Raw genomic sequence first — 21,818 nt, 5'->3', positions numbered from 1 at the left:
TCCAACTCTTAAGCTACTGGCCCAAGAGCAACACCCCACGTGTGGCCCTTGTTACTGTTTTCTTAGCTGCTTTGAGGGATTTTAATTGTCATAATTTTCACAGTGTAGTGTATAAGCCAATTTACTGTTCACTCCGATTTTTATCAGACCTAGGGCTGTCTTTGTTTTTGAAAAAGAAAATTGAGGGTTCACTAGTAAAATGTTTTGAAGGAAAGTATAGACTATACTGCTATCTATTTATGTCAAACCTTGATTTTGTGCCTTTAGCTCCTTCAGAAAAGTCAACAGGTTCATGTTTAATGTATTTCTATGCTTTCACCCAAAGTGTTGCCGGAGGAATTATATTTGATGGGTTCCATTTCTTCCATCCAATCCATCAGTAATTGATTTTGTGAACAGCCTAAACTCAAGTTACACCATTTGAGGTCTCCAAATGAAACTTGGTAAATATGTACAATGCATGAGAGGATGAAACTGTGCCTTGAGGTCAACTTTTGGGTGCACAGGCTGAATGTCATAGATCATCGGTCAAGGTCAAATACTAAAATTTCACCATTTTGCCATGTATCTGTACAATGCCTGAAGTTATTTTCATGAAACTTAGTGTGTATATCCAATTAACATATTGATATTCTCTAGATAAAGGTATAGGCTATGGGGTCAAAGGTCAAAGTATTTAAAGTGAAAATGCTAAAATTTCACTTTTTTTGCCCATATCTCTGAAATTGCTCTAGGTATCTTCATAAAACTTAGTAGGGCCTACATACATGCATACATGTACTGCCTGACAATAATTCTCTTGGGAGCTTTTGGGTCATGAGGTGAAAGGTCAAGAGTCAAAGGTCAGGTTAACATCAAGAATTATAGGCCTACTGCTTCATAGTGTAAGTTACACCATTTTCTCAAGCAGAGACATACATTAAAAATGACTTTATGAAGACACTTGATTAAACTTATATACTGTACAATGATTTTGTAGGGAAAGATTTTGGCTGTGGGGTCAAAGGTCAAGAGAAAATACTAATATGTACCTGTTTTTGTCTACATTTTTACAATCCATCTATAGTTCCAGGTATAATCATAAAAATTGTTACAAGATGGTAATCATTTGCCAATCACCATAGTCATAGCCACATTTTTTTCCAATTAATTTTTATGTTAATTTTTAGGTTTTAATCACCTGATATGAAATGTTCTCTTCACATTTCCCAAAATGCCCATTTCAGTGATTCAAATTTTGAGGGAAGAATTTAAAGAGAAAGCAAAAACTGTTGAGATATTTGGAACTATCGCAGTGAATTGTGTGTATACATGGAGTGATTCCTGGAAGGGGGGTGGAGGGAAAAGCCATTCAGTCATCTCAATATCCCCACAAAACCTCGCTAGACAGCTTGATGGTGGGTGGGCATGGTGCCAAAGGAAGTCATACATTTCATCAATATAAAGTGAATAGTTCCCAGCATTCTTTAATTGTTGGCCAAGAGAGAGGCATGTTAGGTATGGCTCAAATAAAATACTTCCTCCTTGAGTGCTCTTCTATGGGAATTGATTTTACCTTTAGAGACTCTTCATGGCCAAATGAGAAGAACTAATGAAGGGGGAGTGTCCCCCTGACCAAGTTATTTTTTACTTGTAATTCTTCCTTTTTGGCCATGATGACTAAAATGTAAGTACACATTGTACCTCCTGCAAGGTATAAATCGTGTACATGTATAGGTAGTTGCAACTTCTGTTTGGTAAAGCCTTTGATAAGGTACAAGTATGACACTGAAAAGTAACAAAGCCTTTTGTCACAGTTTGCATGCTGAGATGTATGCAAGTGCATGCAGTGTTTCTTCCAAATATATTACGTGTAAGAAAAACATGTAAATCTACATTAAAATACTGTTATATGCAGCTACAATTGTGTATTTACATAAAATTGTTTATGACTGATTTGTCTGTTTTTGTAGTAGAAAAATACACCAGAGGTTTTTCTTTCACCCAGACAAAATCTAGCATCTCTAAATCCTATTTCTGTGATGATTCTGCACCCTCAACTTTTTTCTTTAATTATTTTTTAGGGGTGTGATGCACCCCTACTCCAAACAGTCAGGGGTGCTACAGCATCCTCAGCATCCCCAACTCTCAGGGGCCTATTTACGTATACGGTCCATCAGCTCAACAGTGTAGAATTCCACTAATACAGACACTGAAATGGTAAGGTTTACAATTAGTCCTGAAGAGATAAAGTCTCCAGACGTTGGAGAACTTAAGGACAGGTAATATTGCAGGGGATTAATGGAGTGAAATTGAGAGAGAAAGAGAGCTGAGAAAGATAGGTAAATACTGGTATTGATGTGTGCCCATGCTCAAGTACCAGTAGAATGTGGAGATGATTCAGCTTCATGTAGGGGTCATCTTCTGTGCTATCTAACAAAGATATGAATTGCTGATGCAGTTCAATGTACATATGTACATATACATGCATACTGATCATCGGACTACCTAGGAGATGAAAAATTAATATCATAAAACAGATACCATGCATTGTGGTAGTATTTTCACCAAAAAAAAAAAAAAAAAAAGAATGATGGTGCGGTTCTTTTAAGACTGGATGGACATTGGTAAGAGTTGATCAGTGAGGGTTCGTATTGCTCATTTTTATGATAGTAAACTAGAGCTTGCAAAATACTGTAATTTTATAATGTGATATCTGCATATATAAGAGAGAATAAATTTTTTTTGGCAAGTATGTATTTAAGGGTACTTGATGCACACAAAGTCTGTGAAGGGTGTATCTGTGGATGCTAATCTAGATCTTGACTCTGGCCTATTGGTGCTTTGTCAAGAAAGCTTTTGTGGGCTTTGGTTAGTTTTTGTAATGAATTGGCAGCATATGCATCTCATATTGAATGATACCTTTGTAAAAGGAGAGCACTTCGCTGTTATATTATAGCCTTACAAGTACAAGCCCTTTGGTCTTTTTCTATTTGTTGACTTGCTTAAAGGGATGGTACAGTATTGGTAGAGATGAGAATTGGGCTTTTAACTTTTTACAAGATACCAAGAAAACACTTAAATGATATAGTACAGAGCATACCATTTTAAGAGGAATTCAAAGTTTATTTGATGAAAATCGGGTTTCGAATGACTGAAACATCCAAAAACAAAGTAAAACAAAGCAATCATAATAAAGTGTAGGTCCCGCACTTTATTAGAATCGCTCTTTTTTGGATATCTCAGCCATTTCAAAACCAATTTTCATCAAATAAACATTAAATTCCTCATAGAATTACATGCTCTTTCATATTTCATAAGAGGTTTCTCATTATCTCACCAAAAAATGTTTGAAATCTGAAATTAGGTCCCAACCAAAACTATACGATCCCTTTAACAATGTTTGTGAACTTGTCTTGTGTTTTGGTTAAAAAAAAGAAGTTTGTGATGGTGATGCCCTATGATACTTATAGGGAAGAAAAGGTCAACCTTTGCCAAAATTAGGGAATAATCATATTTTACCCCTCCCCTTTACTCCCATTCTCCCTCCCACTCCCCCTCCCTCAACTCTTTTGCCCATTTTATCTTTCACACTTGTTTATTTGTAATTACCATGAAAGTACACACACACTACCCTGTCATGAAACAGCAATTTAGGTTGGTGGATTTATGATGGGCTATTCATTCCTTGTTTCCTTTGTATTACCTCAAAAAATGCACTTTAAAGTGTGCAGCTGCTCTGGCAGGCATTCCAAACACCTGTTCTTTTAGTCTGGACCAGTGAGTATATTTCTTTTGTTGAAACATTGTCTAAATACCAGATCACAAGGGCAGATATCAGACTCCAGAATAAAGTCAAACAGGAAGATATAGGGGGAGAGTCATAGTGACTAATTGTTGACCCCCCCCCCCCTTTTTTTTTTTTTGCAAACAGGAATTGTGGGATATATTTTGTGCCTTTCACTTTTATCATACAAGTTGTACATTTCTGCACTTGGTCAGTGTTTTGATCATAACATTTGTATTCACATTTTTTTTTCACCAAATGTCAAAATTGCTGCTTGGAGAGAGTTTGTTTGTTTGATTGGGGGAAGGGAACATTTTATGGTGGTTTTCAAGTACTTTGTTTATTTAAAGAAAACCGAAACCCCAAGGGAAATGTGGATTGAGTAAAAGCACGAACAGTGTAGAGCACATTAGTGAAAGTTTGAGGAAAATCAGACGATCGATGCAAAAGTTATGAATTTTTAAACTTTTTGTTTGGTAATGATTTTTCTATCAAGACAGATGCTAAGAAATTCTTTCTGTGAGAAGTGGATATATAAAGAGAAATGGCTGACTAATTCTGGCATAGTTTTGCTTCTGTAAAGATTTTTTTTTCTTTGTTTTTAGTTGTCAAGTCTCTAAAACCCAAATGTTGAGAGTGAATATATACTTTATGTATAATGTAGCATACCTAATACTGAAAGACAAATATGTATCTTCAGGGTTCGCTATTTTTTTTCTTCTATTTCCGTGCCTGAGGTGAGTTTGACTTCTGAATGGAAAAACTTCTTCTACAGATGCAGATGAGAGGCAAAATTTGGAAATTCTGTTCTGTGCACTGGTTGCATCACAGTGGTCTAGCTGTCTAGGGCAAATATCCAAAGAGGCAGTTTAGCGTGACTGCAGTCTGGGGACGATTAGCCGAGGAAAGTGGGTGGCTTAGTTTCATTTCCTGTGCCTAAAGACAAAAGATTACCCGCTCGGCAAACTATCGCGATTCCCTGCGTGAAATTCCACCGATGCCACGGTCGCACTTTCCTCTGCTGTGGAGACCGTCCCGCTAGGTGTACAAATGGTTGAACGATTTGTGAAGAAAGGAGATCCAGAGTTCCAAAGAGAAAGAATTGGATAGTGAAAGTGATATTTAGGCTAGAAATTAATCAAAGGGTTGTGTAAAGCCCCAGGCTAAATGAGTAGACATTAGGCTGTAACTTCTTACTTTGTCAATTTGGCCGACAATAGCCGAGTTTCAGGATATGTTGTGCCAAACTTATAGCTACAAGTATCCTTGAAGTTCAATGAATGTCCCTTTTTCATCATTAGCATGTATCCATCATTTGAACTTCAAAACATTTGGATCAAGTTTGGTTGAATATTCAAAGACGATTATCTTTTGTTTGTCTTTTATAGGATTTTTTATTTTTTCCTCCTTTTCCTACTTTTGACTGGCAACCTCCTGACTGGCCATACACATCACAACACTCTCTCTCCTTGTTTTGGGTGATTTACTGTTACCAAATTGGGTTCATATGTTTGTCGCACAAATCTAATTAGGCAAACACATATTCGTATTTCCATGCACCCTTTTCCTGCAATAATCAGTGTTGAGTAGAGTTACAGTGCAAACAGCGCATCTGCCGACTACTGTAGCTCATTTGAATCTGCTTTGAAAACAAATTTGCTGCAAGGTAATTCAGTGATTTATTATTTTTTTTCTGAAGAAAACAACTATTAAAAAAAAATGAATAAATGGCTTGATGTTCAGGGACCTTGTGTGTACTGTGTCTTTTTGTTTTGTTTGTTTTTGCTGTGAAAGCGTCACGCATCCACATTTCTTTCCTGTTTTCATCATTGCTAGATTATCCACTTCAAGAATCATTGATTACAGCAGAATATTAATACAAATCGATAACTTCCCTCAGGAATTATTGATTGCAGCAGAATGTTCATATTAATGATAACTTCTTGTTCCATCCAGATTTGCCTGGAATATATTACAGTTTGGACAGGATAAATGATCTTTAAGTGGACCCCTATAATAATCAAGACAAATTAGAATGTTAATAGTATTCTTTGTGAATGTCACTTTCCACTTTAAAATTAAATGATCAATCAGTGATATACTGGCATAGTTTGAATAGTGTGTAAAAAGACAATATCATAAAGTATGCAGTGGTTAAGAAAACTATTGTTTTTTTAAGCCAAGGTATGAGGTAATTATTGGAGTGCCTGTGAAATAAAAAAATTGTACAGCAAATCATAGATGCATGTAAAAGTACCACTATAAATGGTATTTTACCTCAGGTGTAAGGATTACTCTTTTTTTTTTAATGCCATATATATAGCGAGCCTAGTTTTTTTTTTCAAATTGGGACTTGCTGACAATTTCGGGAGTGGTTAAAGTCATGATCATGGAGTACAGCATTGAACGGAGAAATACATGTGCACATGGCATTCATGTCTGGATGAGAGTTTATGTTTTTGCATGTTGTAGAATTTGTGAACAGCACCTGACTTGCAAAATTTGCAAAATTATAACCCCACAAAATATATGGCATATAGTAGCCCAATGTATTTTTTTTTTTCTATCCCTCTCAGTCCATTGTACGTTGTCTGGAGGAGCTCGCCAAGGATGGGAAGATCACTGAGAAGGTGTATGGGAAACAGAAAGTTTATGTCGCTGATCAGGTTAGTACACATTTCCAGCTTTCAATGTACCTTATCATTCTCTCCAAATGCTTAGGGTATCTTCATAATTTGTTCCAGACTGGCTAAATGAAAGGTAGGTTGTGTTAGCCAGTAATGATACAGTTAGATTTGGGCAATGGAATTTCTGAGAAAACAAATATTATAGTGGAATGAAAAACTTTTCACAGTCCAGGATTCGACTCACAAAGAGAACATCCTAGACAGGCAGGCTTCAAGGCCCATCATAGAGGGAGTGAGGGAGTGCAGTGATATCTATCATGACTTGCTGGTTTGCTGTTGTTGAGGAAACTTTCAATCAAATTAAAATTCTTGAGAGTATGGGGTCATGGACACTTTAATATAGACTTTGGAATCTCTACCTTTTCCTCATGATTGTATTTTAAGTTATATCCTCTTCTCTCGCCCTCTGCATTGGTGAAATTGATTTGCTGAACAGGAACAGAAATTGGAGTAAGTACTGAAAGGTGCAAAATTCTGTACTGGAAGAAGTACATCCTGACAGATCCTCAATTGTAGATCGGGTTTATTTGTAACACCGAGCAGAGGGAAATCTTTGCAGTTTATTAACCCATTGAGGACGGTTTGATTTTGCTACAACACGCATTGCCCGTAGATGCTTGCCCGAGTATACTCGGGACTCGTCCTCAATGGGTTAAAAGCATGAACCAATTTTCTATGAGACAGCACAGAATGGATAAAAGATGGATTGACCTCGTTGGAGGTGGCACTGACCTTAATCTCAATCCATCCCCGCTCCTGATTTCAACCTTGGCTCTACGACTGCAAGTGCATTGATCCTTAAAGACGGTCGACTTCTTCTCAAAAAGAGCTATCAAGCCTCAAAGATCAAGACTTGATCAGACAAGATCACTTTATGAGTGGTAACCCTCATTCTCAGAGCGTTTGTGGGTATCAAATAGACATGTTATACTTTAAGAAGTGGATATTTTGGTGCAATTACCGGTAAGTCTTTTGTGCTTGGCCAATCTCAGTGCATTACATGGATGAGTCAGCTGGATATTTTCATGCATAATTTATTTCACTATCTTCTAAATCTTTCTCTGTGAATTCTTGAGATTGGAAATCAATTTATGAGATTGTGGTGAGGAACCAATCCAAAATTAAATTGAGAAAAAGATTGACTTCTAAATTATTTAGATTTTGGATTGGTCCGTGCACTGATCTCAATCTAAAGAACTTAGAGAGTTTGTATGTTTTTATTCTCAAGATCTTTGGAGAGTAATATTTGTGAAAACTTTGCGTGAGTATTTACTTGATGGATTTCATTCGATATCTCAAATAGGTGGAAAGCTGTCTGAAGTTCTCAGCAGAGAAAATAGAAGAATTCAATGTACATATTTTTGGATTTTTGTTTTTTTGTAAATATATACAGAATCAAACGGTGGCTGTTCAAGTGACATATTTCATAAAGATGTGAAATAAAATGGTGCAGCTTTAAAGAGCTTGCAAAAGGGAACTGTATTTACACAAAGAGTAAGCACAAAGCATTACAGGATGTATTATCAATCTGCATACTGTGCTTCTCCCAGAATCCTTCCTATTTTATCCCAACCTGCCACCTCCCCTAACCCCAATTCCCAAAACCCCTTCCCAACCCCATTCTCCAAACCCCATGATGAAATGGACGTGACAAGATGAGGTAATTTTATATCAGGAGAACACCATACTTTGAAGGATTTCGTGTAAGCTGTACATCCTTGCGTCTGAGACATTTAAGCGTACCACGAGACATGGTAACCGCATCGGTAACAAGATAGGATGGTACATGTTCATTTCTCCCTGCCAGTGTCATGAACTCATTTTAATTCGTTGATTAGCAGTTAAAGGCATAATTTTCCATTTGCAGATGAAACAAAATCCCAGCATTATTGCTTTAAAAAGTTCTAAAATGTCAGGGCTAGAAACAACCACTGTAAAAACTTGAATCCGTATAATCGATGTTAATTAATGTTGAATACTCAAAATGTGAACAAAAGTTGTAATAAAAATGTTTCTAGACTAAACCATCTACAGTGATGGTTTATTGAGAAAAATACTGATATCTCCTTTTATTTTAGGTTTTATTGCAACATTTTTATACTGTAGGGTGTTTTGTGATACAACAGACCTACACATATGCATCAAATGTAATATCTTGAATATCTTTTAAATCACTGCTCCCAAGGTAAACAGGTCCTTTAACCCGTTGAGGATGAGTCCCGAGTATACTCGGGCAAGTGTCTATGGGAAATGTGTGTTGTAGCAAAATCAGTCCGTCCTCAACGGGTTAAACAGACTTCATCCCAGCACAATCCCTAGGTAGGATTGTAGGAGACAGAAAAATGTACAATCTCTTTCATTAAAAATCAATTTGTGTAAGTAGAATCAGATACCTACAATTGCAATTTTATCTGGTCTGTTCTGGTGGTATTAATATAACCTTCCTGACTTTTGTTCACACAGTGGTACTTCATCACTTTTGACGGACTAATGTTGCTTCCTCCTTATGTGAATTGAGACCCATTACACAGTAGTTACTGAAGTACTTCATAATGCATAGTTGAATATACTCATTGAGATTTTTTGTTTATATTAAGGTTTAGAAACATTGTAAGACACTACAGTTCTATTCTCATGAATGAAGAAGTTAAATTTGTCTATGTGATATTTCAACAAGAACATTTCTTCCATTGTTCCAAATAGAGAACTTTGGCAGTCAAATTCAAATACCACATAACAAATTTTTCTAAATGAAGAAAAAAAAATCCTGGGTAGATCTATGATATATTTTACTTCTACCGTGCTATGTACTTTGAAGTATTTTTTGGTTAAGATTAGTAAATTTTGATTTTTAATATGTTTGTAGTTTTGCTGGTCAGGGACAATTCACTGGCATTTCAGTGAAATGACCAATCACTACAAGTTTGCAGCAGTAATGGCCTGTTAGATGTGCATTTTACCAAATAGTGTACAACACACACTTCTGACTTCTGCATTGCTCTACACATTGTGAAAAGCCCATCTATAGTTGGTCAGGGAAGGAAAACTTGCATTTTTAAAAAGGCCTTTCTGTGAACGAAAAAGAAAGCAAAATATGATCTAAAAGAATGAACAATCATATACCATATGTCTGTGTAATGCACTGTAATACAGGAGCTTAATGAGTCGAGAGCTGTCAGCTGTTATTCTTAGCCACAGGTAATGCCCGTAATCAAATCAGTGGGGGGGGGGGGGGGGGGAGGAGGGAAGAAGAAAAGCCTGTGGATGAGTAATCATATAAATAGCCCCGACGATTACTGATGATGTTCAAGAGAAAGAATTGATGGCAAGAGGTTGGTTGATAGACCATCGAGGGGTGCAAACTACGTCAAATGGTTGAGCCTGTTTTTGGAACGGCAATGAGAGAAGTTGTCATCCAACTTTTTATACTATCTTTTTTTTTGGGGGGGGGGGGGGGGGATACGAGGGTGCCAAGCAACCCAGTGTGGTAATACCATATTGACCTCATGTGATTTTGTTTTTATACCCCCGCCAAACGAAGTTTGAAGGGGGTATATAGGAATCAGCGGACGGTCAGGCGGTCGGGCGGTCGGGCGGTCGGGCGGTCGGGCGGGCGGTCGGGCGGTCGGGCGGTCGGGCGGGCGGTCGGGCGGGCGGTCGGGCGGGCGGTTGGTCCGTTGCAAATCTTGCGTCGCGAACTACTTCCTCAGTTTTCAACCGATTCCCATAAAACTTGGCACAGATGTGTGCCTTGGGTTGTAGATGTGCAAGACATATTTTTTGACAGTATCCAAAAGTACGTTGCCATGGTAACGGCATATTATGGGCAAAAATGGGTACAAATCTTGCGTCGCGAACTCCTCCCACAGTTTTTGATCAATTTTTATGAAATTAGGTACAGATGTTCATCTGAATATGTTAATGTGCAAGACACATATTTCCGCAGTGGCAAAAAGTGCGTTGCCATGGTAACGGCATGTTATTGGTAAAATATAGGGCAAAATGCTTCATGGCAAAACTGCTTCATCAGTGTTCTTCCAATTCTCATGGAATTCATATTGAATGTTTGTCTTAGGATATAGGTCAGCATGACACATTTCTTGACAGTGACAAAAAGTATGTTGCCATGGTAACAGCTCACATATTATGAGCCAGAACGATGGAAAATTTTGTGTTGCAAACTACTGTACTTCCTCAGTTTTTGCCCAATTTCCATGAAACTTGGTACAGATGTGTGCCTTTGGTTGTAGATGTGCAAGACGCATTTTTCGACAGTATCCGAAAGTACGTTGCCATGGTAACGGCATATTAATGGCAAAAGATCAAGGAAAGATCTTGCGGATTTAACTACTTCCTCAGTTTTTTGACCAAAGCTTATGAAATGTTGTTTTGACCAAAGCTTATGAAATGTTGTTTGGCGGGGGTATAACCAGTCGCTGTAGCGACATTTCTAGTATTATTTTGTTGTGTTCCTTGTGCAGCTGTGTTGTTGAGCTGGAATACTTAATCATGTTTTGTTTGATCTTTTGTTTGCATGCAGCAAGATCACCAAATATTGTTCTGTCTGTACTTGTTGTTGTTGTTTACTCATTGCTTACCCGGATTTAACGCATCTTAGGAATGTATTCAATTCAATGCAATTCAATTCAAATCAATTCAATTCTGATTCAATCTACACACCGTATGATAACTGACAGGATCAAAGAGATGCGTAATTTATATGGTGTAGTATGTGTCAATAGTGGGAGATGTACTTGACAGCGAGTGTGCCATAATGTGTTCTTTTCTAATATGGTTGTCTTATTTTCGTTTTGTTGTGTAATGAAATTAAGGTAATTGCAGAACCCTCTGAACTTGAGCACTCGTCTCAAAAGAATATCAAGCCATTTGACTGTCAAATTGCCAACCGTTATTGTGAAGTAGACTAAGGGGATTATTTTTATCTCATCAAAATATTCATTAGATCGAATTAAAATGTTTAGATGTGTTGTTTTGAGGAAATTTGATGAAGTATGTATGCTTGTCATCATCCATTCTGTGTATTTCAATCTCAAGATGCAGAGACGTTCATAAAGGGAATAATTTCTGTGCACACTTCATTTCTGTTCCTCAATTATGATGTCATTTCCTTTAAAGGCCACCGCACACTACACAATCAGACTGGTCTTAAAGTCTTAAGCCAAGCTGGGTCTTAAGACCAGTCGTACGACCGGACACCGCACACTATACGACCCGACTGTAAAGCGCGCGTAGTGCGCACTGCGTGCGCTTGCATTTTACTGCATTGTGAATGGCTGAAAGCCTACGACCAGTCGTAGAAATTCAACATGTCAAATCTCTACGACTGGCGCTAAGACCCAGTCGTACGACTGGAAACTGGCAAGACTGTGACGTCACACTTCTAGTCTTAAGGTCTTAAGACCAGTGAATCGGGGCAAAATCGTGTAGTGTGCGGCGGGCTTAAGAAGATGTCTCATTGCACATGATTCAAATGAAAGTATTTGCAGTTTTGTGTGTTCTGTAGTATTGTAGTATTGATCACTGTACCTTTTTTTTGAGAAGTATGAACATAATGCAAAATCTAATGAAAAGCAGTAAAGATAAGAAATTTGCTCTTCAGAATTTTTAATGAAGCATATTTTCATCGATGCAAAAATCTATCAATTGATCAATCATTCAATCAATCAATCAATCAATCAATCAATCAATCAATCAATCTTTCAATCTATTGATCACACCTCTTCATTCCACTCCCTCTCAACAATGCCCCCACAGAGCCAGTTCCCCAGCGTTGACGAGACGGAACTGAAGGCCATGGATGCCAAGATAGCCGAGCTGACGTCGCAGCTGGAGCAGTCGAGGGCGCAGTGCAAGCAGCACGAGCGGGGTGAGCTCTGAGGTCCGAGGCGGGCTGCCCTTTTTCAAGAGATCATTTCTTAGCGGAGCCTGTGATGGCAGCCTCAAAAGGGAGTTATTTTTAGGCAGGGTTCCCATGCTGGGATTATAAGACTTTGTTTCATTGTTGTTACCATAATCACCCCCAAGAGGGAAGATTTTTGGCTGCAGCGATGTTCAGCTGTCAAAGACACTGTCTGTCAAAAAAGGGTTTGCCCCCATTGAAAATAAAAAATAAAAAGATATAACCATAATCATCTTGTTGTTCTTGGTGGAAAAAAGAGAAGAAGAAATGAACTGAAAACTCAGTTCATTTTATGAAGATCTGACTGCCACCCATATGGACACTAATTAAGCTCCCTCACGATTTTGCTCTTTGCTTTTGAGAGAAAATAACAAAATATGAAATAGATCTGAAAAGCACTTTTGAATCAGAGCAAACCTCCCTTGTCGTTCATGATAGAAAACCATGAATGGATTATCATCAGTGCATCTAAGATTAAAATAGACGGAGAATGCCGAACATTCTGAGTGTCAGAAACTTGATAGTGTGTCGAGACTCTTGAAGTCATTTTCAGGAGATTAAATCTAATGACCTCAAATCTTGAAAAAAAAAAGACAAGAAGTGGGAACATTGGCAGACATTGGGGACTGGAAGGCAGAAAGGAAGGTAAACATTTCTGACTGCCATTAGGGACAGGTTTGCCGCCCGTCCGTCCGACAGAAATGGTCGACTGTCCCCTAAAGTGCATCCTGTCTCTTTCGATTCTCTCTTCCCGGCTCCGGCCTGTCTGAGACTTAGGTCTCAGAGGAGAGCTTAGTTCACACCTTAATTCATCTTCCACCTGAATATAGCCTTGTTCAGCTTCTTTTATTTTAGTCCCATATGAAGAATGCAGTCGGAGTTATATTGCAATTGCAATACACTACTGTAAAAATTAAAATTTTCACGGTGTGAACATTTTTGCACCACATGAAACTTGTGTGAAAATAAAAGCACATGAATTGTTTCTTCTTATTTGTACCGTACCACTGTTTTAGACTTTGCAGATTTTTCTGCAGAATTGGCATGTGTGCATATTTTGTTACCTCTCGTCATGTTTCCCTCCCAGAAATGGGTATGGCAGGGTATTCATCAATGTATTGTATTTATTGATAATTCTAGTTCTGTATGTCATACTTTAAAGTATAGAAGTTTATACTTTTGTCAATATTCTGGGTTTTTTTCTGCAGAGATTGGCACATTGAACAGTGCCCTGACCACAGGGCAAGTGAGAGATCGGATCCAAGAACTCACAGAACAGGTAAGACACAAACATCTCTGAAATGATTGAAATCAGGAGAACAACTCAACAGTCAGTTGGTCTTGATTTCATCTTTAAGATGCCTCCATTAAACAAACCATAACATCACTTTTGAAAATCACTTCTTTCTTCTTCTTTTTCTTTTTTTGTGGTGGGGGGTCTTTTCCTTCGATTGCTGAGTTTGGTTGACTTTGAATATGGAATTACATTCTATTGCCATTGGGGAAGCATTTATAAGTGCCTTTAAGAAGTTAACCACAGTACTAACAGCTGCTAAACTTGCAAATCCCCTAAAGTGAAGGACTAGGTGCTGGGGATACAGTGCCTTGACCAGGGGAGCAATTGCTGCCACCAGCGCACTTGACCCGGGGGCCTCAAGATTGAGTGACTGTGGTCTTATCCATTGTGAGCCCATACTGGTTCCTTGCCTTGTTCTAGTTTTCCTCCTTATCTTCTCCTCATTCATCGCTGGCTCTAACGAAGCATCGCGGTACGGGAAATTGACACTTTAAATGTATGAAGGGGGCACAATTCATTGTCTGACAGTTGATTTGTTAAGTGATAGTGCAATTTTCCTATGGCCTTAGGAACAAAGCCAAAATATGTAGATATACTCCTTCGCATCTAAATACATTAAACATTATGCTAAAGTAGAAAAAATAACAAATTGATGCACGAGCCTAATCCAATTTCTTTCAAGGTTTCGTGACAGAATATTTAGTAAACCGCAGTGACCTTTCTTAAAACGTCCCGATGCTAGTAGCGCTAATGTGAGTCATAAATCAGGCGGGCTTATTAAGGTGGCGTGCTAAGACAGTTTCGCCGTCGGAACCCTTGTTTCTGTTTAGGCAGGAAATGATTTGATATGGGAGGGGGGTTAGCGGAGGCTTGCGCATTTGTTGCCGGGGACTCTCACTAATAGCATCCTTTGTTGGCGATATGCGAGTAACAAGTAGCCGACGGAGAGGAGGCATTTGTTTCAAGGGAGTAGTGTGATGGAGGAGATCGATAATGTTCCCCCCTCCCCCTCCCGCTCTCTAGAGATGAGGGGTGAAAATTGTCACCTGATGGTGTGTGGACACCGGCTACGACACCTGTGATAACATCTGTTCAATTACTGGCAACACTTTTTTCTACATTCCAGTTCCTCTTTCACAAGACCAATACAAGCATATATTCCTCGGTTGTTCCCCCTAATTGCACCTTCCTCAAAATGTACATCCTCTCTAATGCTTTGTGTGAACTGTTACATTCTCATCTGCTCCATATTTATTTTCATTCTCTCTTTATTTGCTCTTCTATCAGTCCATCCATCCATCCATCCATCCATCCAATCATGAATCCATCCCCATCATTCAACAAGTGATCTTTTCACTTCTTCATTGATTTATCTATCTGTTATGTAGGCAGATGTAAAATGTGTCTTCACCAGTTTCATGTGTCTTCACCAGTTCCATGCATTGTTGCTCCAGCAACAATTGTTCAAATGAAATATTTGCATGCTAAAGCCAAACATAACTTCCACCCACACACAAAATTCAAATTTTAATCCTAATCCTCACATCAATCTAAATCTAAAGCTCTATCACAACCCTAACCCTAAGTACGTGGAGAAAATGAGATCGGAGCAATTGCTGTAGGAGCAAATGGCATGTCACCGTCTTCACTGTCCAGAGAAATCAATCAGTGGACAGTGAATCCATGCCACTGTTGTACAGTGTTTCATATGTCCATATTATCATTGACATGCTTGTTCTATTTGACTAGTGTGTTGTGTGCAATCACAAATAATTTCTTTCACTTACTGTACATTTTCAATACAGATGCACTTGATCTGTTTTGAGAAGTGTCACAGCTATAATCCTGAGCTTCTTTACTGATATATCATATCATCGGCTGAGAACCAGATGGGCTTAAGTTTATCGCAGTATTGGGTTGTATTGAATTATTAGTATCATGTTGTAATTCTTGATGATCTTTACATTATGGTGTCAATTCTAAATCACTTTCATTTTCAGTAAAATGTTAGAAATTATAACCAAAAGGGTGCTATTTTACCCTACATTTGGAACAATGCTTACAAATCTACCCACTTTCGATTCAGTAAATTTTTGATTTCATGAAAATTGATTGTTTCAGCTTTATCTATGCTCAAATCTTAGAATGTGATAGTGCCTAAATCTTAGAATGTGATAGTGCCCTTCTTGTTCTCAGCTGATGATATAATGCAACCATAACCCCATTCTTTCTTGCTCTCAAAGTGCAGTAGCCCCACCCTCATCCCCTTTTTTATGCCTCCGCCACGAAGTGGTGCCGGAGGCATTATGTTTTCGGGTTGTTCGTCCGTCCGTCCGTACGTCCGACCGCATTCGTTTACGCGATAACTTGAGTAATAGTGACTGGAATTTTACTAAACTTGGTCCAAGTATAAAGTATGATAGGGCAATTACTTGATTAGATTCTGGGTGAAATTGGCCAAAGGTCAAAGGTCAAGGTCAAATCATGAAATTTTATCCGTTTACACGATAACTCAAGACTTGATCAAGCAAATTTCACCAAACTTTGTCCGAGGATGATATATGATGGGACAATTACTTGATTAGTTTTTGAGTGAAATTGGACAGAGGTCAAAGGTCAATGATCAAGGTCAAATCCTAAAATGTATCTGTTTATGTGATAACTCAAAACTGGATGAAGCAGCTTTCACCAAACTTGGTCCAAGGATTATGTATAATGGGGCAATTAGTTGAGTAGAAATTAGTGACATTGGCAAGAGGTCAAAGGTCAAAAGGTCAAGGTCAAATGCTAAAAATGTTGCTACACCAGAGACTCCAACTCTCCCGTTTTCGACAGGAGATCTCCCGCCGAAAACCCATTTTTGCAAAATCTCCTGTTCTCCCGCTTGAGATTTGATTTCTCCCACCCTGGCTCTGTGTCTCCTGGTGGAAAGAATTTCTTACTTATTGCTATCGTATGTTGAAAAAATATGCCTTAGATAGCACCAGAGAGCATCTAGAACCCTAGGAACTTAGCGCTTCGCACACATCAACTTGGAGTCTCCCGTTTGCTAGGGGTTTCGGACGGGAGAATCTCCAGATCAGAAGGTGCTTGGGGTTGGGGTCTCTGCTACACTTCCCCCATATCCATGCAATGCCCGAAGGTATTTTCTTGAAACTTAGTGTAGACATGTACTACTGCCTAAAGATTCTCCAGAGAGAGTTTCATGTCACAAGGTCAAAGGTTAGGTGCAAATGTTACAATTTCACTTTTCTCGCAAATGGTTCAATGTATCTTCATGGAACTTAGTACATACGCATTTACTGACTGGCAGGGATTATGTAGGGAATGTAGGGGGTCATGGGTCAATAGTCAGGGGGTCAAAGGTCAAGGTCAACTCCTCAAAATTTTACTATTTCCCTCATATACTAGTATATGCAATGCTTGCATTATTATTTTTTAAACTTGATATATACATGTATTACCTAATGGAGATTCTCTGAGAAATTTCCAGCCAGAAGGTCAAAGGTCAAAGGTTAAGGGTCAAAGGCCAGGTTAAAATGCAAAAAAAAAATCTATTTTATACTGTAATTACACTCTTTCTTCATACCTTGAAAATTACTCAGTGCATAAACTTATAAAAGGGTCGGTCAGAAGTCAAGTAAAAATCCTCAATTTTCCAAATACATGTACCTGCACTCTTAGACAATTATAGCAAACCTAGTTCAAGGAAAGTGAACATTCGAGATATTTCTGACAAACCTGTCATTTCAATATTTTGCCAGTAATGTGAAACTATCATCACACATTGTGAAGACATTGTACCATACACCTATTGGGAGAATCATGCAATATGGCGGAGGCATCAGTCGTCATAGCGACATTTCTAGTTTTCCTCTTATGTCCTTCGTATGATTTTAAAGTGTAGCCTATGTGTGAAATATCAATCATGGAGCTATGAAAAATGTTTCGTTGTTGCAGCTGTGTTTCAATGTGAAGGTTTTTGCAGACACATAAATTCACTCAAAGGGTTGCCCCCTTCTTCCCCTAACCCCCCTCCCTTGCCCCACCCAAACCTATTGCAGGGTGACTCAGTTGGAAGGGGATTTTTGTTGTAGTGTGACCCCAGCTCACCTGGGCTTTCCCCAGTGACTAGGCTTTCTGAAATAATTGGAGGTATTGGGCGTGAGGTCAACAACTGTGAAATGAGCCCTCCCTTCCTGTTTGATCTATTAAAGTGGACTGGACCAGATTTAGGCCAGGGGGGAGATTTATAGAAAGTGTCTGTCCATAGTGTCCTGGTTCAGTCCATTGGTCAGACACCAGATAATCCCATAGCAGTGGTATATTTGTGACCAGTATCATTATCAGTCGTCATCATCATCTTCATCAGTTTTGTCATCAACATTACCCATGTCAGTGTCATTATCATCATCATCATCATCATCATCATATCATCACCACCATCATTTTCATTTGCTGCCATCCTGAACGTTGTCTTCATCCTCAATACCATCATTTCAACTATTGTCGTCAGTCACAGAATTTATAGACCGCTTAGTTGCTTAATTTAAAGCTCATTCCAAAATTGGCAACATTTCAGAAGACAAAACTTTGTGTTCCTTTCTCTAATTGGCAAAGTTTCCTCATTTTCTTTCTGATTTTATGCAAATTGAATGAATTTAATCAGTTCCAGTTAATCTTTCTCCAATATAGGAGATGCAGTGAAATTCAGAGGTGGGAATTTAAGGATGAGAAAAAGAGGATATTGCTGTGAAATTCCTCCAGGACTTGATGTGTTTATGATTACAGCAGGGCATGATCTTCTCATCCTGCATGCTAGGCCACATCATTTCACCTGTCCTTCTGGTTTTCTTCACCATTCCCATCAAACCAATGATCAACAGGTCTTAAAACCTCTTTTTCTCTCTCTCTCTGGCCCTGGAGATACTTTTAAAGCTATGCTCAAATGAAATCTTTGATTCCTTAGTGGAATTGAAAGCTAAATATATTTCTGCCTAAAGACTATTCTCCCCCTTCAGGGAAAAGAAGTGATGGATTAATTCATCTTTCCTCTTGGCATCTTTGAATATCTGGGTATATGACAGGAAGATGCCTTTTGTTGCTAGGCAACGGAGGTCGTCTTTTCATAGTCTCCTGGCATGGGGAAGAGGTCTTTTGCTGTGTCTGACAAATCTCATGTCATATAGGAGCATCAAGGGTCTTTTGAAGTGTCATTCTTTCCTTCCTCTGGTGAGGATTGTAGAGTGTGAATTAAGGTTGTACTAAGAGATGAATGGAGGAAGAAGGGGATGTTTTCTGATTCTCAGGAGGAAAATGTGAATGACAAATGATTCACTGGTTAAGGTTTATGAAGGACGAGGAGGAGGAGGAAGGGAAGTGGGAGGGGAGGGAATGAGGATGAGGCGGGCTGCATTTTTTTTCCATCTCTGATGTGCGGAGAACAATTGAATGCTGAGACTTCTGAAAGAAGTGCCCTCCCTCCCCCCTCCCCATCTGCCCTGCCCCCTCCCCATCTGCCCTGCCCCCTCCCCCTGCCCCCCCCTCCCCCCCCCCCAGCAAAATACTTGACTTCTCATCTTTCTCAAAGATAGCTGGAGGAGGAGGCTTCTGTTCATCTTTTTCACGATGAGACAGGTGTAGAGGCAGGTGTCACAGATGTCATCTGTGACATATTTTGGGCACAATTTAAATCTACCTTTTCAAGAGAATATGAACGTATCCATGATCTCATGAGCAGAACTCCTTAGGAGCACACCAAAACACAACACACAACGTGCAGCCAAGCTTCTCATAGTTTTTGTAGATTTCCACATTGGTTGCTGTGAATTATATTCATTATATGATCAGGAAGTGTGAAGACCTGGTAGCAAGCAGTAAAAGAGGATGGTTAATAGAGCAAAATAAAAGTGAATGTTTCATTCATCAATTCCTGGAGACCCCATTTTTGTGCTTTATTGCTGTTTATACAACACCTCAGAATGATGTCGAATTGTGATTGGCCAAGAACATGTCACATGACATTCAATAGAAAATACCTACCAAACTCATTGAGAGTGACAGCCATACAATAGGCCCCTGGCATGGGCCTATTGCATGGCTCGAAGGTACTATAGCACGGCTTCGTGGGGGGCTACTAATGCATGGCCGCTCACAGAGTTCTGTGGCTCACAGCAGCAAAGCGCCAGCAAACTACATTGTACGTGCTGGCCGGCTGCGCTGCGATGCGCTGCCGGTCAACAGACCAGTCGCGGCGGAGTACTGCAACGTTAACGTGTACGCGCAGCTACTTTACCTAGCTAGTTGCATGTATTGTGGCCTACCTAGTTACCTACTGCTGTGTTTTTATGCCTCCGCCACGAAGTGGTGCCGGAGGCATTATGTTTTCGGGTTGTCCGTCCGTCCGTCCTTCCGTCCGTCCATAATGAATTTTGTGGACAAGGTAACTATCAAAAGCTGTTGAGGTATCCTAATGAAACTTGGCATGTATGTGTATTAGGGGGTGAAGTTGTGCCTATCAACTTTTGGGTGCACGTGCTCAAGGTCAAAGGTCAACAGGTCAAGGTCAAATACATAAAATTTCACTATTTCCACCATATCTATGCAATGCCTGAAGATATTTTCTTGAAACTTAGTGCATACATGTATTATCCAATTTAGATTCTCTGGTGAAAGTTTGGGTCATGAGGTCAAAGGTCAAAGGTCAAAAGGTTGAGTAAAAGTATTAAAACTTCTTTTTTTTCTCTGTAAATTGGAAAATTGTTCAAGGTATCTTCATGGAACATAGTATATACATGTACTGACTGGCAGTGATTATCTAGAGAATGTAGGGTTCATGGGGTCAAAGGTCAGGGATCAAAGGTCAAGTGCAACACTTCAAAATTTTACTATTTCCCTCATGTTCATGCAATGCCAGCAGGATTTTTTTTTTTTTTTTTTTACACTTGGTGTATGCATGTGTAACCTAATAGAAATTCTCTGGAGAGTTTTTTTTTCTTTTTTTTTTGCCTCAAAGGTCAAAAGGTCAAAGATCAAGTGAAAGTGCTGAACTAACTTTTTCCTCCATATCTCGGAAGTGGCTCAATTTATCGTGAAACTTACTGCATATTTATGCATGTTCTACCTGAAAGTGATTATCTTATGAATTTTAGGGTCAAAGGCCAGAAGAACATGGTAACAATTTACTATTCAGTACAGAAATTGCACTTTTTCTCCATACCGGTACCATGAAAATTACTCAATGCATAAATGTATGAATGGGTCAAAGTCAAGTTAAAGTCCTTAAATCCCCAAATACATGCTCTCCTATTCATCCAATTAAACCAAGGTCAAGGAAGGAGAACATTCAACACATTTGTGACAAACTTGTCATTTCAGTATTTTGCCAGTTTTGTGAAAATGTAATCACACATTGTCCACATGTACTATCTAGACCTATTAGGAGAATCATGCATTATGGCGGGGGCATACCAGTCGCCATAGCGACATTTCTAGTTAGTTTTGAATCTGATCTGCTACGTGGACCACAGTGATCCCAAAATCAAGACTTCATTTCAAGTTGAGAAACCGTAATTTGATTATTTTTCTGTGTTTTTATACAAAATCATTTTCGGAAATAGAGAAAGTCTAGACCTACTACTAGATCTACCGACATCTCAGGTAGGCTTAACAGTCAGGCCTAACTCGATCTAACGTTAGCGTAGAATGGGTATAGACCCTGCGGAGTTTGTGATTCCTGTGACTGTGTGGTCGAATCATGACGAGTGTTTGAAAGCAGTACACAGGGTGGTTTACAATTCTCGGCCTAATTATTACATTTATTTTTGGGCCTTCCTGAGTTAGCGGTCACTAATTTAGTACTGTGATTGTGGACAAGGTGTTGTATAAAACTAATAATTTATGATTTTGTTCGTGCATTGGGGCACGTAATACCGCACTCGGCGCGAGATTCGCCACTGGTCTATTCAACACGGCGCTACGCGCCTTGTTGAATAGACCAGTGGCTTATCTCGCGCCTCGTGCGATATTCGTGCCCTATGCACTCACAACTCATAAATTATTCGTATAATATCTTGTTATCAATTTTACTATTCTGTGTTTAGTGTCTCACAAGATGATGTGAAGCAATTAATTTTATTTCTGTGTGAG

The 21,818-nt window shown here is 39.0% G+C and overlaps 1 protein-coding gene across 1 annotated transcript in view; it reads left to right on the top strand.

The window, feature by feature from the left end:
• Positions 1-21,818, top strand: part of LOC139716594 (homologous-pairing protein 2 homolog) — a 64,651-nt gene that overhangs the window by 38,508 nt on the left and 4,325 nt on the right. Inside the window, exons 3-5 of the mRNA XM_071628122.1 lie at positions 6,343-6,432; positions 12,229-12,340; positions 13,582-13,652. Of these exons, the coding sequence (XP_071484223.1) occupies positions 6,343-6,432; positions 12,229-12,340; positions 13,582-13,652 (273 nt within the window). The remainder of the gene's footprint in view (positions 1-6,342; positions 6,433-12,228; positions 12,341-13,581; positions 13,653-21,818) is intronic.

This window comes from Diadema antillarum, unplaced genomic scaffold (assembly GCF_040938485.1).
Source record: "Diadema antillarum isolate AM-2024a unplaced genomic scaffold, OU_Dant_1.0 scf00000067, whole genome shotgun sequence".
NCBI lineage: Eukaryota > Metazoa > Echinodermata > Echinoidea > Diadematoida > Diadematidae > Diadema > Diadema antillarum.
Note: the sequence above shows the minus strand (reverse complement) of the source record. Positions and strands in the feature narration are given on the sequence as shown.